Genomic DNA, 17737 nt, shown 5'->3' with positions numbered 1-17737 from the left:
GACCTGCCAGCTGGCGGCTTCCCTCCTCCTCACCCTGAGACTGACTGATATGCCACAGATATGCCAGACACATCTGGGCCACTGGGCCAGCCTCAGAGGGAAGGGCTGGAGCTGAAAGCAGGGTGGGAAGGAGGCTGCCCTCTGAGGACCAGAAAGAACCCCTGGTCTCCGGTCCCCTCCCTACTATGGTTGTGGGGAAGCACAGGATTCTGGGACTAAAACAAGAAATCAAGCCACAGATGGAATATCCCGTGCTGGTGAGTGCCGGGATGCGTCCTGGAAGACTGCTACCAGGGCAGTAACCGCACCCAGCCTTTCTGGAGGGGAATTTGGCAATGCATGTCAAAAATGCTAAAAAAAAGCACACCCTGGTGGACCCCACAATTGCATTCCTGGAAACACGTCCTATGTAAATACCAGCGTCAGTGCAAAAAGACAGAGGGACAGTGAAGGTCACGGCTGCATTTGTTTAAGACAGTGACAACCTGCCCGCAATCCACATGTCCATCAACGGGGGCTGGAGAATAAACGGTGGCACGTGCGGCTTACGGGGTTCTCCTCGAGTGATGGTGGAGATCTAACATGATGTGGGGAAATACCCACCCCAGAGGGGTAACTCTAAAATCCTCATGTGTTTTTAGCAGGAATCCATATTTTCTTTTTTAAAAAAATCAATACGTGTAAATATACCTAGAAGGATTTGAACAGGTTTGTTAACAGTAGTTATCTCTGGATGATTTAATTTTCTCCTTCTTGCTTATCAGTCATTTCTAAAGAGTCTACAAATGACTGCATGGGTTTCGTGATAAGGAAAAGTTATTTTTTCCTCAAAATAAAAAGTTCATCAGGTAAAAAAAATTTCGCAGGCAAAAGACAACTTTTGTAAAAGTCCTTATTCTTATTTTTAGGATAGTTTTCTAGGTATTTTCTCATTTACTTTGCACAGCAGCCCTTCTGTTTATTCTGCTCTACAGATGAGAAAACAAAGGCTGGGGAGGGTCTACAGCTGGCAAGAAGCAGAGCTAGGCTTCTAAATTGGGTCTCTGAGGCCAAGGTCTGGGAGCGGCCATGGGAGGGGGGAGAGCACGGCTCTGGGCTGCCTAGCAGGGCAGGGCAGAGGACAGGGAGAGGTGGGAGAAGTCCAGCAGCTGGGAGCTGGGAAGTCTGAGCTGGAGCCAGAGGATCAACATGTGCGTGCAACCATCCCCCACCTCTCCCACCCGCACCCCGCCCGCCTGGCTCGCAGCCCCTCTCCCTGTCCAAGTTAAATATTAAAAAAATCCCATTATGCCCCGATAGTATCGCAGCAATCACACTCAGTGTGGAAACTGCCTCCAGATCCACTAGAGATGCGGGCCTGCTATTGGGGGATTGGAGGATAGGGCCCCTCGTGGCTGGGCTGGGGGGCTTCCGAAGGGCAGGGCCCAGCAGGAAAGGAGAGACTAAGTGAAATCAGGAAACAAAAACTTGGAGAAACCGAGGCAGGGCTACATTCACATTCAAACCCAGAAACATCTGGAAAGAGTCAGGGAAACAGACTTGGGGGCTCACGTGGGAGCAACTACTGCAAGGCGTTCCAGGGCCACCCTCCTGCCACCCCGGCAGATCTGCTGGCTGCAAGCCCCAGTGGGGACTGTGACCCTGAGGACTGTAATCACAGAAGGGAAAGAGTCTCCTACCTGGCACTGTATGCTCAGTGCAGGGCAGCGGCACTCGGTACACAATGAAAAGGCGCATGTTTAGGGGAGAGTCTCGCCCTAGCTCCTGCACCCAGTAGATACATGACACCCACGAAGGCCCCCTGCAGGTCACACGGTAGGGCTCTTATTCAAGAGGTTGGTTCTTCTACAATTCCCTCCTCTCTCCCCACCCATCTATCTATCCCTTTCCACCCACCCAGACAAAAAATGGGGGTGCGGGGGACAAATGCATCCCTCTTGCTTGCCTCTGCATTCCCCACACTGGCATTGCCTGGCCCATAGATGGGTTCTCAACACATGGTGAATGCTTGATGGGCTTCCCAGGCCAGCCTTCCCCGCCCCACTGTACCCCCCACACAGTAGGCAGCATCGGAGGATGGTCAGCTTGAAGCACTTTAGCCGTGGTTTTGTGAACCATTCTGTGCCTGTCATTAGCCCACCCCTGGGATGCTGACCACCCCCCAGGAGGACTCACCTGCTCCCTGTCTTTATTCAGCCTATTTTCTACAATTGCTATTAACAAAGCAATGGATTTTCCCTTTATCATGCTTGTTTCAATATTAAATGGGTCCTTTCAAACCACACCCTCCCAGGGATTCTGCTGGCGGCCCCTCCCCACCGTTGATGGAGAGCTCCCCGGGACGGTGGTGGGGCCTGGGGTCACAAAGTCACCTAAAGCCTGGTTTGATCTGGCCAGGGAGGTGTTTCACATCGTGCCTCCCAGAGATAATGGTCCTGTGTTACAGAAGCATCAGGGCTCCTTGTCTGAAAATGCTGGTTCTTGGTCCGTCTCAGAGTCACAGAACCAGACCCCGGGGAGGTTAGTGCCAGACCCAGGAATCTGCATTTCAACACACCTCCAGTGCAGGCTGAGAGCGTCAGGTGGAGGAACCACTCCAATGGGAGCTGGAATCCCTGTTCCTACACATTCAGTCCCAGTGAGGCTGGGACTGGCGCTGGAGCAGCCCCACATCTGGTGACTGCGGCCCAGGCCACAGCAGCAGCTGGTGTCCTTCTGGCTCCCTGAGATCATTAATCACACCCGGACTGGCCTCCACTCACACCCAGGGGTTGGCTGGATTGGGCTGGGCCTTGGGAGGGCTGTGGGGGTGGGTGGTAGAAGAGGAAAGCAGGAGGGAGTCCGGGTTGGCCACACCCTGCCCAGCATAACCCCCAGCACCCGCTACTTGCAAGGACAAGTTTGAACTTGGAGAACCTGCCTGCCCATGATGGGCAACCTCTATGATGCCCCAGTGACCCCCCCACCTCCTGGCATTATATCCCATGTCATTGCCTCCTCTAGAGCATGGGCTGAACTTAAATGCACTTAATGAAGAGAATATAGCAGAAGTGGTGAGATGTCACTTCTGAGAGGAGGTTATAAAAAGACTGTGGCTCTGTCTTGGGTACCCTCTTGCACACTCTCAACTCACTTGCCCTGGGGGAAACCACTGCACCTGTGGTGAAAACTGAGGCCTGAAAACAACCCTGTGGTGAGTGCAAGTGGAAGCAGATGCCTCCCCAGTGAAATCTTCAGATGAAACTGAAGCAACTGCCTGATGGCAGCCTAGGGAGCCACTGAGGCAGAGACACTTTCTGAGCCACTCCTGGACTCCGTAGACAGAAACTGTGAGATAATAAATGTTTGTTCTGTGACATCGATAAATTTGGGGGTACCTATTGTGCGGTGATAACAAAGGCATATTTCCGCCTGGGCATCCCTCCTTGACCCCTAAGCCATGGCCATCCCAGTGAACAGGTCCAGCTAATAGGTCACCCTGACTCAGGCCCCCAGGTCTTTATTTCATGCAGATCCATCCTCCAGAAGACCTGGGCCACCGAGTCAACACACCCTCTCCCGAGACTCAGTGCCAACGCCACCTCCTCTGTGAAGCCTTCCCTCTTTCTCTGTGCCCTCTTGCAGTCTCAGCAATTCCTATGAATGCAAGTCTAACACATTCTCACCCTTGCTCGTTTACAGTCTGTCTCCTCCACTGGACTGAGTTTCGAGAGGGCAGCGCCATCGCTGGATCCTTCTCTCTTACCTGAGACTCAGCATGAGGGCTGACGCAGGACGGGCTTAGGTGAGTGAGGAAGCCACACGTGAGGGACGGGTTCTACCCCCCCGGGCCCTACCTGCAGCGTCCCAGCGCAGCACACTTTTACTCTCAAGTACAGAAAACCAGATCTGTGATCTTCCCCAAGAAACCAGTCCTTGCTTCCAGCTCCCCAATTCCTTTTCCAGCTCCTCCCTGCAAGCTAGAACCCCCTGCTTCTCTGCCTCTTCCTCTACTCTTCCTTTCCAACTTGTCTTCCTATCTTGTCTGATTCATTATCAAGGTACCTCTTGATTTTACTTCTCCTTTTTCCCAGCTCTGTGGGTGCCCATTGCAGGCAGCCACCCTCTCTCGAGATTATTCAACAGCTTACCCACAGGCCACTGTTCCTGTCCTGCACCCTCTACCTTTCTAGGGACCTCTGTAGCCTCAGAGCATGGAAGGGGAAGGCACAGGCATTTAATAAAGGTGATAATCATTGCAACGCCCTCCCCCAGGCAAAACTTTCACCAGCTCCTTCCAGGGCCCCAGGAATAAGGTCCAAACACCTCACCTGGCACATGAAGCACCCGGAGATCTGATTCCAGTGGGGAATGCAAGGGGCACAAGTAGACCTCAAACCTGTGCCATCGCAGCTCCTGCGGCAGAGCACCAGCTCCAGGCTGGGCTTTTGGTATACATCATCTCATGAACTAATACTTATTAAGCTCTTGCTGTATACTAGAAACCATTCTAAGTTCTTTATAGGTCTTCAGTTCTTGAATCCTTACAACCACCTCATGAAAGAGGGTGACATACTTCACCCAGGAGAGATAGCTATCAACTGGCAGGGTTGGGACTGGAACCCAAGTCTATCTTTATAGCTTTCTTTCTACCACAAAGTGCCTCTTAGAAACGTCTTAAGTTTGCAAACTATCTTTGTGATTCTTTGCCACAATCAAACACCATGTGTACTATTGTCTACTTAATATTTTTCCTTAAATTAAGTGGTAGGGTAGTTCAGAAGGTTTAAGACCATCCTACCTAGGTTAAGACTGGCTTGTCCACTTACTCTCAGTACCAGCAATCTGAGCCTCAATTTCTTGATATAAAAGAACTTTTGTTCATAGTCAGACACAGCAAGTACTCAGCACACAGTAGAAGCAGGGTCCAGGAGCCCACTCACAGTGAGACTGCACTGCTCCATCTCTTTGTATTGGCAGTAGTCATGTGGCTTGCTTTCACCTCTGAAACGTACAGAGGACCGAGTGAGGGCCTTCCAGTGTAAAACTGCCACACTCTCTCCTTCCTCCTGCCCTGATGATCACAACATCCCAAACCATGGCTCCTCTATCCATTTGGCTCCTAGGGGGAGGAATCCTAAGCTGACCCACATGGACATGTAGTATTCTGAGAAATAAACTGTGTGGTTTTGTCACTTCAGCAAAGCCTGGCCTGTACTGACTGATACAGGAAAATCTCAACAAATTTTAACTTAGATCATTCACTATGACCTATACGTTTTCTTAAAAAGGACACCATATTGGGTCTTCCTGTGCCAGGGTTAAAGACACAGTGCTAGCAAGATCTCTATTGCCAGACACTGCAACATGAGTTCGATCCCAGCCAGGGAGGTGACCCACATGGCATGGCAGACCTCTCCTGTCTTGCCCGCTGCTCCCCTTAGCAGTGTATTTCAGTGGATTGGCCTATTCTGATCCCCACTCTGTCTCTGGTGAATCCTCTCACCCCCCCCAACCCCCCACCACACACACCTCTGGCCTATACCCCAGTTCTTGTATGCATAAATAAATAAATCTTAAAAAAAAAAAAGGAAACCATATCTCTCTTGTAAATGAGACATAAAGCACCACTCCCCATCACTAATAAATAGTCTTGTAGAAATTAAAATGTGGAATGTTTAACATCATATAATTGAAATCATTTCATATGCCCCTTCTAGTCATATACACACCACCATTCGAGAAGTGCCATTCAAATGCCTCCCTCCAAAAAGGGGAACAGCACCTGGAAACCCTGGCCATAGAGTGCCTGGTGGCCAACTCCTGGCTACTGCCCTGGCCAGCAGGGCTGCCAGCTGCCAGACCCACATCTGCGGCCAAGACCAACGCCGTGCTCTTGCAGGGGCACCACCCTGCTGCGGCCCTTACCTTGGCAGATGGTGCCGTTCTCCACGGCCTCGAAACCAGCTTTGCACATGCAGCGCCCTATGGGCACCAGCCACTCGCCGTCCCCGTTGCAGTAGAGCTTGATGGGCACGTCCACCTCCTCTGCATTGGCGATGCAGCTGCCACGGGCGGCCACCAGTGACGTGCTCTCGGCTCCCGACAATGTCTCCTGGAAGACCGCGCCGTTCTGGATGACGCGGGGGCACTTGCGGTAGAAGACCCGCACGGCGATGAGGGACATGCAGCCCCCGTAGTCCTGGAAGGCCAGGTAGAAGCCGTTGCGGGACACCGGCCCGAAGCTCCGCACCTCCGTGTTGATCTTCATGACCCGACCGCCTAGGTCCACCTGGGAGAAACTCTCGTCGGCTGCTATGGTGTCCACCTTCACCCATGGGTTCTCCATCCAGTTGGGGAAGGTCTTGGTGGCCGAGTCGAAGTCGTTCTCATAGTAATAGAGGTTGAAGGTCTCCTTGCAGGAGCCGGGCACGCTGGGGATGCTGCTGCAGTCTCGCACCGAGAACTTCATCTCCACGTGGATACGGTGCGCGCCGCGGCGCCGGATGAACTTGGTCCGTAGCCAGTTGTTCTGGCTCGACTCAAACACATTGCACACCTGGTACGTGCGGATCGTGTTCATGTTCTCATCGTAGCCACTCACCTCTTCCCACTGTGGGGGAAATGCTAGTCAGGTGGGGAGCAGGGCTCAGCCCCTGCAGACACCCTGTCTAAGAGGGGAGACACAGGCCCTGCCTGAGGGGTAGGTGGAACTCCAAGCATCGTGGGCCTCCTAGTCTAAAGGGGGAGGCACCCACTCTAGTTTGGGGGTCTTCCAGTCTGATAATGGAAGCATGAACCCTACTACATGAAAACTCCCAAACCCAGCGGCGCTGGTCTGGAGGAATTCCCCAGGTGAGGAGGGAGACATGCCAATCTGATGGGGAGGACACTCATGCTGCTCTTGGTGTTCCCCTTCAATATGGGAGACGAGCCCTTAGCCAGAGGGCCCTGCTCCAGAAGTGCCCACCTGGAAGGGAACTAGGAAGAGACTCCTGGAGGGAGCTCTGATGCCGAGAACAGTCAGAGCTGAGGAGCGGCCAGTCTGAGGGGAGACAGACACGGCTCTCTGGGAACTTCCTCCCTGGCGAGGGAGGCATAGTCCTTGCCCTCAAGGACTCCCAGGCTGACAGAGGGGTCCCCACCCCTGTGATGGCAGACAGACCCTTCTCCCTAAGAACAGCTCTGCTCTGGGCTTTAAGTGGCTAAGAGGGTGCTTGGAGACTTCCTACTCTTCTTGCCTTAGGCACCCTCACTGGCCCAGCTTGGGCTCTCGCACAGCAGGCTGAGCGTTCTCACCCTCACTGCTAGAGGGGCCTGGGCTGGGCCTTGGGAAGTTGGGGATGGAAGGCCCAGGGCCCATGTTCACGCCTCATAGGCAGAGCTCAGTGGTGCTGCCCAGCCTTCACTCACAGCCCTCCTCTAAGCACCCGTCTCGCCTTCTCTGTGCACCCTTCTGGAACCTCTTGCAGCAGGCTGTCCCTCTGGATGCCTGGTATTTGCCTTCAGAATCTCTCATGGGCCGTTGGGAACAGTCTGCCTGGGAAGATAGTGCTGGATGCTCTCAGGCCCCTTGGTCTGGTCTCCAGTGTGGGACTGAGAACTTGCTCTTATGCCTTCCTTTTCCTGTGTCACCAGTGGTTCCACCCAGGCTAGATGCAAAAAGGGTAGACCCAAAAAAAGCACTGACATCAAAGTAACCCCACCACCCACCCACCCACACCTGGCCAGGAGTGGGTGCTGGAAGAGGACCTGGTTTCTTTGTTGTGGTCATCACACACGGTATATATCAACCCCATCCACAGAGGAGTGACTTGAGCCAGGGCCCAAGAGGGATGAGGAGCAAATGATAGGGCTCAAGCCCCATCCACTTGAGCCAGGACTTGTCTGTGCTCCCTGGAGAGGACCCCACAGTGCCTTGGGAGTCCTGTGTTCTAGTCCTCACTCTGCTAACTTGATGTATGGCCTTGTCACTTCCCTTCACTGGGTCTCTTCTCCCAAGAGTGACTTTGGAGTGGAGGCAGGTGTTGGCATAAGCTTCCCCTTCAAGTAGCTACTCTGTGTCCTTGAGGGTCCATCAGATTTGCAGGGCCAGGTCTTCAGGGGCGGAGCAGCGGCTGCTGGCCTAAGGAGGGCTGATGCTGTAGGGGTGAGTGTGGGGGGGGGCAGGCTGAGCTGGGGCCTGTGGGCCCAGTCTCTACTTCAATGGTGGCTCTGAAGCTCCCTACATTGCATCTAATTTTTTTTTTTTTTTGGTGGCACCATGTGACAAAGTCAGCCCCTTGTTACAACCACTGTTCTTCTTCAGAACTTAATTAGAGCACTTAATTAGAGCACTCTGCCTTTCTCCCCTCTCTCTAATTAACATGCGGAGGCCCTGCAGCCTAAACACCCCAAATAATTGCGTCCGGGGGCCCTGCAGCCCAGCCTGGCCTCATTACTGGCAGGGTGGGGCTGTGGGCCCAGCCGCCTTCGCAGATGGAAAATTGGTGACAAGAAAGAGCCACAGAACGAGGCCTGACCCTGGGGCCCTGCCTATTGAGAGCACAGGCCTAGGGGAGGGAGGGGATACAGCTCCCTGGGGCAGCAGCTGAGTCCCAGAGGAGAGCTAGGTTGGGGGAAGGAAGGGGGTGGGCCTCAGAGCCCGGAACCCTCCTAGAGGCCAGGGGGATGAGGAGCAAATGATATTAAAACTGATGATGACAAAGCTGATGATGATGGTGACAGTCACTAGAGCTACTTGTTACTGGGACCCACTTTATGCCTGGCAAGGTGCTGGAAACTTTGTGGGAAAACATCACACTTGTCCCATATTATCACCATTTTACAGATGAGGAAACTAAAGCTCAGACAGTTTAATCAGCTGGCCCCAAATCACATTCTGAATGGCAGAATGAGACAGAATTTCAGGAGCATTTGACTCTACAGCCTGCATGAAAGCAACAACTGGTTGCTGTGGAGAGAAAGAGGAATCTCAAATTGTGCCTGATTTTGCTCTCAGGGAGCTCCAAACCTACATGGGCACAGGGCACTGGACCCAAGGAAGTGTGGCAAAAGCTTAAGAGGGAAGTCTCTGTGTTGGGGCCTCAGAGGCCACAGAAGACTCGCACACAGCCCTGTCCCATCACTTACTAACCGTAGCTTCCCTGGCAGGTAGTGATAGCTCTCTGAGCCTCAGACCTATAAAATGGAGGTGATTCCTCCCCCTAGAATTGGTGATGATATGTGTAAAGTTGCTTGTTGGAGTATCTGGCACACAGTGGGTACTTAGCAGATGCCAGTTTTCTCTCCTCATCTGTAAAATGGGGTACCACTACACAGCCTTGCCCTCAGGATTCCAAGGGATAAGGATCAAAGCAGCCAGCATATTGTCATGATAACCTGGCTCCATCCAGGATAGGAGACCAGGAGGGTGGACAAGATAGGCCTTAGCCCGAAGGAGGGAAAACAACTGGAATTTGAGGGGGCATCCAGTTCTTTCAGCAGAACTGGAGGTCTTCTGAGAGACCAGCCAGGGTTTGGGGACCACTGACTCACCCCTGATGACGGATGCACAATCCAGCCCAACTCTGCCGTAGCCGTGGTGGAGTCCATCAGTGTTTCTGTGGGGAAGACAAAGAGGTCAATGCACACTGTCTACAGAGCACTGTCAATCACCCTGAGGTCCCACCCACTGGGGGGGGGTCTTCTTTACAGAGCTCCATTCACTTTCACTGCACCAATTATCTGACCATAACCCTACTGTAGCCCCTATAGGTCCCACCTCCCACTCCATAATCTTGCCCACTTCCACCCTCCAGCCAATCATCTGATGCAGCTTCTCTAGGCTCCGCCCCTACAGGGCCAACTCCAGCCCTTCCATTCTTGGTCCTGCCCCACCATCTCAGCCAATCATGTCCCACCAACCCCCTTCCTCCTTAAAGATGGGAAAGGGGTTTAACCTGGGGTGTCTTGGATGAACTTCAGACTATGAGGAAACCTTGAAATTGTGTCAAATTTAGGGTATCTATTCACTTTATAGCTTGCGCCAAAGTCTTTTTTTATATTATTTTTTACGTCATTGTTCATTTTAAAACAATATTTGCTTCTCTCCACCCCCTCAGGTGTAGACCCCATAGAGTGTCCTTCACCCGTGCGCCATCACCTCAGTCCCCTGTGCTCCTCCCTCCCTCCCTCTGATCCCTCTCCCTCCTCCTCCCCTGCAGGATGTCTCTGGTTTATAATTGTCCGTTTTTGCTTTGTTGTGTTTTGTACTGTTACTATTTTTTTACACTGATGTCTTATTTGGGTGCCATATATCCTGCTATAAGTGAAACCATCCGATTATTTTCTTTTTCCTTCTGGCTTATTTCACTGAGCATAATTCCTTCTAGTTCAATCCACATTGCTGCGAATGGCATGAGTTTATCTTTTTGATTGCTGAATAATATTCCATTGTGTGTATATGCCACATCTTCTTGATCCAGTCATTGATTTTTGGACATTTGGGTTGTTTCCAGGTTTTACCTATTGTAAATAGTGCTGCAGTAAACAGGTTGCACCAAATTCTTAAAAAAATGGCATGTGGATCTTACAGGGCTTGTCCTTTTGTCCCAGTTGAGCTCCTTCAGTTACCCCAACTTTTCCCTTTAGCCCACACTTCTGGTCAAGAATACTCTCCCCATTCTCCAGGAACCTGGAGTTCCCCGCTATGTCCCCATGTCCCCATGTCGAGGCCCCTTCCTAAGGCTGTCAACTCTGCCTCTATAGGGCCCCAGGGAAGAAAGGTGCTGCAGGTGAGCACTGTGACCAGTGGGGGTTCAGCACAGATCAGCTTCTGAACCAATCAAGGCTCCAGTTGGCTCCCCTCATTCCAGCAGCTGGACGGAGGGAGCCACACAGCTTGTAACAAAGGAGACCAGAGAGATACATTCACCCCCAGATCAGGCTCAGGACCCCTCCCCTCTGACCTAGGAGGTTCAAAAAATGCTTTTTGAACTTAATTGCAGTGTACTGTACAGATTTAAAAGGGCCTGTTTGACGCATCCATTCAACAAATATATCCTGATGCTATTATATACCAGGTACTGTATAGGTACCCTAAAGTAGACCATGATGAATCACAAAACCCTACTACAGAGAAATTCACATTCTAATAGTGGAGATGCAGCGTGGATACAAATAGTTATGAGAGAAAGTAGGCAGAGAGATCTAGAAGGTCACAGCTGAACCCCGCAGACCTCCTAGCTTCGTGGGAGTGGGTGAGGTGTGCTTGCTGCTATGCTTCCATTCTGTGCCCAGGGCAGACATCACCAGTCAATCCCTATTCTGTGGCTGTACCATGCTTCCAGTCACACAACTCTGGGAAGCTAACACCCACCTTTGGAGATGCTATCTCTGGTCCAGCCCAGACACCTCATTCTAAAGAGAGAGCAGCCAAGGCACAGACAGGGGAAAGAACTTCTTGAAGATTACAGAGGAGGTTGGTGGGAGAATGGGGGTGCACATCTCCTGTCCCCAGCCTATAAGCTTCTAGACACTTTGTTTGATGACCTGGACTGGATGAACTAGGGGGATGAGAGTGGGGCAGGTGCCAGTTTTCTTTCCTCATCTGTCCAGGTCACTGGGAAGGTTGAGATGGGAGCAACTAGGAGTTGAACTAGGGCAGGGAATAGGGTGGGTGAAGAAGGAGGGCAGGGAGGGGAGGAAGCATTTGGCCAGAGGTGACCTGTGGCTTGTGTTTGCAGTCACTGTGTCCCTCGGCTCTGGGGGCTGCAGAGGGGGGTGCCAGGGATGGTGGAGTCCAGTGCCAAGGGCATCTTTTTGATGGCAAATTGGAGGGAAGTTCTATTGTGCTGCTTTGGAGCGAAAAAAGGGTTCCTTTTCACACTCCGAATGCTACAGATTTTTCTTCCTGGAGAGAACAAGGGCTGAACTTTTAACCTGTTTTCTCTCATCGGCCTCAGACGCGCCAAGCCGGGCTCTCTGCCTGGGCCCGGGGAACAGCTGCCGGGAGCCGTGTCGAACAAGGGAGAGGAGAGACTCTACTTGGGACAAGAAGGGAGTAGGGTGGGGGAGGCCAGTCCGCCAAGCAGGTGGCCCCACCCCTTGGCTGGATTCCTGGGCTGACCCAGAGGCCAAGCACTAGAGGATTCCACAGCCCAGAGGAGGGACTAGAAACTGACATCGTTGTTGTATTGGGGGGAAACGCAGGTCCAGAGAGGGCAAAGCACTTGCCAAAAGTCACATACTGAAAGCTGGTGCTCAAACCCTGGGCCCCTGAGAAGCTCAGGCTGGGACAGGGGCAGGCTGTGGGGCCTCCCTCTGCCTTTCACATCTGGAACAAGCAAGGCGAGGTTTTCAGAAGGACTGGAAGTCAATGGGCTGACAGGTTCACAAACAGGAAGGGGCTATGAGGGAATGTGAAGTGTGCAGAGTCCCCTCTGGGAAGGATGAGGAAGGCAGAGCTGCTGGGCTCCCTTCTGGAAGCCTCGTGAAGGTTGCTTCCCCTCTGGGCTGTGGCAGCAGGGAGCTCCTGGGCCTTCAATGTTCCCTCGGTCTTTTGCTTTTCCCCGTTGACTCCTCTCTCCTTTCTCTGCAAAAGGCAAGTAAGCAGAGCAGATAAACCGGGAGTGGGAGTGGGGGGTCACCTGCTCCGCCACCAGCTTGCTTTGCAATTTTTCTAAGCCTCAGTATCCTTACCTGGAAAATGGCCATAACCCCTTCTGAGTGTGGCCAGAAAGACTCACAAGACAGGAGAGCATTATCTTTGAGCCAGCATGGCTCATCGTCAGCAGGCGAGCTCGGTGCTGTTTACACACCGGTGCCTGCACACGTGCCATTTCCTTTGGGCTCATTAGGTGGCCCCCAAATGTGAAGGTGGGTTTAAGAGGCTCCAGCTTAGATTGCTTGGCTCCCCCACCCCCAGGCTGAGCTTGCCAACATCTGACACATATTAGCCTCTCGCTCAGTGGCTGCGGCCTCTGGGGAGCCCTTCCCGAGCTGTCTGATGCTGCTTTCCTGGGATGCCCGAGTTTCCTCTTTGTTCCTCTTAAACCAAGCACAAACGTCAAACTCAGCTCCCCAGGAAAGTTGGTGTTAGTGATTCTTGCCTCAGGAACGTGGGTGGGTTTAGGAAGCTGAACTGCAAAACTTTACAAAGGAAGAGCTTTGTCCACTGAGACTGAGACCCTCTCCATTAGGAGCCAGAGACCCTCACCAACATCCTCGCAAAGCCAAGGAAGAGTGGACACTGTCCCATTGCACACAGGAGAAAGCTGAGGCTTCCAAAGATCAGGGACTTGCCCCAGGTCGCACATTCACAAGCTGCGCTCCAGGTACTCTCTCTCACTCCCAGACCTCAGACAGGTGGTTCCTTCTGATCACCTTCCTCTCCACACCTTCTTTACCTGCCTTAATTCCCCTCATCAGTGAAATTGCAACTCAGTTCACCTCCTCTTGGAAGTCCTCCTGAATGCACCCCACAGCTCTGCAGCTGCTGGTGTTTCAAGATGTCCTGGCACGGGCAGATATCCTGTGTAGGAACCACCCCTGTTTGCCATCTTTTCCCAATGAACTGTAGTCCTCTGGGGGGTGGGTACTAGGTCCCCTTCAAGGGCGCTGGAGTTCCAGCACAGAGCTTGGCACGTAGTAGGTCTTCAGCCAAAGGCTGAAATGCCCCCTAAACTATAGGACATGGTAGTGTTCTGTTCCTCCAGTACAACGTACAGAACTTCAACCATTTCCACATACAACCTATGCGCTATTATTTAGTTTCTATTTTTCTTCCAATTGACTGCTTTTGTTCTTAAGTACATTTTAAAGAGGAAAAAGTAATCATTACGTACAAATGGAAAACCAATATCACTTGCCATAAAAAGAAGGAAAATAAATACAATGCTGTTACAATGAAATGTTCATCTGCAAACTCCCTACTAGTGTTTCACTGCCCACACTTGGGGACCACTGGGTCTGCCTTGAAGTGCTGCAAGTGTCCCCATCCCCAGCCCACCGTGACAATCCCTCATGCAGGGGAAGCTGTTTTCCCTGTGCGCAGATAATTAATCACCGCAGGATGTGACAAAGTCTGTGCGAGGATGTGCATGGGTGCTGGGGGTTATGAGATCAGGGTGTGGAGGGAGAGGGAGAAAATGCCAACGCTAGGGGCACTGCCTGGAGGAAATGACACTCGAGTGGACACTTGAAGAATGAGTTAGAAGGGAGTCAGGAGGCCAAGTGGGAAGGGCACGCCAGGCAGAGGGGCAGGAGAGGCAGAGGAAAAGGCAAAGAGGTGAGGCATGCTTTGTGGTGACTGATGGTAGGAGAAGGGGGGCAGGGGTGAGCTCAGGGCTGAGCCTAGAGAGGCAGAGCAGGGGCTGCCCAGAAAAGGTCAGCAGTTCTCCCAGGCCCCTCTTGCTGGACCATGTCCACCTGCCCACATCTTTGCCAGTCTCCCTGGTGCTGCCCCGCCCCTCCCCCGCTTAACACAGCTCTTTTACTTGCCTCTGAGCACATCCCCCCATCTAGCCCCACGAAAATGTCCAACCCCAAGCTCTGGATGCTCAGAGCGACCATTAAAAAAATCCCAATGGCTAGAAGAGGAAAGTGAGACTGCGTGGATCATCTTAGCACCCAGGCCAAAACTGGAACCAGACAAACGCCACCAGCATGTGCGTCTTCCTCGGTGGGAAAACAGGGTTCGGGCCACGGGAGTGGCTTTGGCCCCAGCCTCACTGCACCCGCACCCCCTCTCCTTCCTGGAGACTGCACAGAGGAAAGCAATCAGGAGGCCCTGATTGCACAGGCTGGGGAGGCCCACAGGCCCCTCCGGCTGTGTGTGAAGGAGCAGTGTGCATTTCAGAAATATTTGAGCTAAAAGGGGAGACACACTGAAGTCGTTAGCATAAGGCCAACAGGAGGCTGCACAGGGCCCTGCAGACACTACCGCCAGCCCCTGTTTTCAGGCAGGGGCCGGTGGTCACCCTCCACTCTGACCCCTGGCCAGCTCTGTTTGACCTCTTCTTGGGCCATCCTTCTCGAGGGCCAGGGACACTTTGTACTCACAGCATGCCAGTGTCCCAGGCATGAGAGCAACTTCCATTAAGCACCTATTGTGTGACAGGCATTGAGCAGGGAACCCCTCCATTAACCCCATCTTACAGATGCGGAAACTGAGGTCAGAGGTGAAGCGACCAGCACAAGGGCACACAGGCAGGCCCGGGATTTGAACCCACATGTGTCTCATTGCACATCTGTGTTATTTTTAAGATGCTGCAGCTATAGCCTTAAAAAAACCAGATACCAGAAAACAAAATCACCAAGGCTCTTTGTGTGTTTATTTTCTCCCTCTGTGTGGGCCTGTGTGAGGACAGGAGTGGAGAGAGGGAAGGGAGTCGGAAGAGGGGGTGAAGACTGTACAGGCCAGCACCTTGGCTCTGGCACGACCTTGTGTGTGAATGTGGGATATCCACGCACCTCTCTGGGCCTCGGTCCCCCCCATCTATGAAACGGGTCACGTGAGAATTAAGTGACTTGATATAGGCGAGTCCTGCTGCTCCCAGCCCCGGTGTCTCCCTCTGGGGGAGTCCTGTCTGCCTCCCTCACCGCTGAGAGATGGTGCTGGCACTCGTACATGCATCTGACCCCCACACGTGGCTCAGTGATATTTCTAAAGCCCGAGTCTGATCATGTCTTAACTGAGCTTAGCGGCCCTCAGAGCTCCCGCTGCCGGCAGGATGGCAACCTATTCAAGATCCTGGGTGACCAGCCACCCCATTATTTCCAGCCATGTGCTCGCACACCCCTAAGGTCTGGCCATCCTCACCACTCTTTCCTTGCTGGGAACGCCTAGCCTTTCAGCTTTGCTGGCCTGGCTAACTCCTCTTCCAAAACTCAGCTCAAAGGCTCCTTCTTCCTGGCAGCTTTCCCTGCATTCTCCTGGGTTAAGTAACAAGATCATGGTCATTCCAATAAGCATGTGCTCCTCCTAGTGTGCGCCAGGCCGGGTGCTGGGCACCAGGGGCACAGAAACACACCAGCAGACCCTTTCTTCCAGGAGTCTCCAGACCAGTGCCCGACATGTGAACTTTCTACAGGGCGAGGCAGAGGGAAAGGGCTGGGCCAGGTGGGAGCCTGGAAACCCAGAGGAAGGAGGGATTAGCTTTGACCAGAGAATGAGCAAAGGCGGCTCAGAGGAGGTGGCATTTGAGCTGGGAGAAGGGGAGGGGGGTACACCACGCAGAGGGCACAGCCGAATCAAATGCAGAGAAACGGCTGTCAGGGGTAGTCTGGGCAATGGTGAAGCCTGATGACCGGGGGCGGGCTCTGGGACGGGGGCTGGGCACTCACTGTCTCATTTCATCATAGCTGTGTGTGAAGTAGGCGCTTTATGGCCTGCCTTTCCTGATGGAAATTGGGACAGAGTTTCTGAGGTTGGTCAAGGTTTCCATGGCCGGGACGTGGTGGAGCTGAGTCTGCCTCGCACCAAGTTCCTGTCAGTAACCCCGCTGCACTCGCCGTGCTGGAGTGTGTCCCATGTGGTGGGAGCAAATTGCTTCCTGGAAGAATAAGTTGGCTGAGGATCGGGCCACAATGTACCGGGTTTCAAATATGGGATGGAGGAGTCTAGATGATGTCCTGCAGGCAACAGGGAGCTATGGAGGATTCCTGAGGTGGGTAGTGGCATGGTCTGTCTGCAGAATATGGACATGAGATCATAGCCTGTCCTGAAGATGGATGGATCCCTGCTTCCAGGGACCTCCACCCCAAACTGGCCTGCAGCCCAGAGCCCAGGCAGCAAATCGGCCTACTGTGTGACCCACGCCGCAACTGGACACTTCCCTGTGGCTCCCGCTGCTCCCTGCCAGGGCTAGCTACCTGGTGAGCTCCCGGCCACAGCCTAGAGGCCTGACCCACACTGTCAATGGCTGGGCATCGGAGGACTCTTTCCATAGTCCAAAGCAGAAATTCCAAGAGGGGACAACAGTCAGGAATCAAGAGATTAATTCAAAGCCATGGCCACTGACATGCCGGGCAAGTTGGAAAATTCTTTTCACAGAGGCTGACTGTGTGTGGGCAAGCATTTCATCAACACTGTCTCCTTCATATCCTTGAACAAATTTTTGGAGAAACTGAGGCTCAAAGAGACCAAGGATGGCCCCCAAGAACACAAAGCCAATTAGGGCAGGACATGACCCCCCCAAATCACCAGGCTCTGCTGTCGCAGGATAGGAAAGGGAGGAAAAAGCAGAGCTTTCATGTACTATGTACTATGCCAGGCCTGAGCTAATCCTGCTGCACACCCAGTGAGGCTGCTACTGTTACCCCATGGTACACAGACGGCTACTGTTACCCCATGGTACACAGACGAGGAAACTGAGCCCAAGAGGCTAAGACACACAGCCAGGAAGAAGCAGAGCTGGATTTGCCCAACTGGGTTTTCTCTGAAAACCAGAGGAGGGTCAGCATCTAGGAAGACTTGGGTCGCTGACCTGAAGCAAGGTGGGTGGGGGGTGGCAATGCCAGAGAAGCCGGGGCCAGCTCCAGGAAGGCTCCGGATTTTCTAAGGTGAGACCCGCCAGCAGCAGCTTGTTGTTTTTCCAGACTGGCCTCCCCGCTCCGCCCTCAGGCTCATGGAAAAGATCAGCTAATGTAAAATCCTTCTGCCCAAGGTCTTTTGAAGCACCTACCCCTCCTTGTCCTCCTGCCGCTTGGCGGCCCTTCTCTGCCTCGGTTGCCTGCCTGGAGCCTGCTCGTGTTTTCTCAGGCCCGGCTGAGGAGT

The 17737-nt window shown here is 53.0% G+C and overlaps 1 protein-coding gene across 3 annotated transcripts in view; it reads right to left on the bottom strand.

Annotated features, from left to right (window-relative positions):
- The window catches only part of EPHB2 (EPH receptor B2), a gene marked incomplete at both ends in the record, with an annotated part of 166857 nt that overhangs the window by 96609 nt on the left and 52511 nt on the right, over nt 1-17737 (bottom strand). For all 3 annotated transcript variants that reach the window (XM_084241989.1, XM_084241990.1, XM_084241991.1), the window contains 2 exons: nt 5908-6592; nt 9517-9581. In XM_084241989.1, the coding sequence (XP_084098115.1) occupies nt 5908-6592; nt 9517-9581 (750 nt within the window). The remainder of the gene's footprint in view (nt 1-5907; nt 6593-9516; nt 9582-17737) is intronic.

Source organism: Talpa europaea, assembly GCF_964194135.1.
Source record: "Talpa europaea genome assembly, chromosome: 9".
NCBI classification, from domain to species: Eukaryota; Metazoa; Chordata; class Mammalia; order Eulipotyphla; family Talpidae; genus Talpa; species Talpa europaea.
The sequence above is the reverse complement of the archived record's forward strand: the minus strand, read 5'-3'. Positions and strand labels throughout refer to the sequence as shown.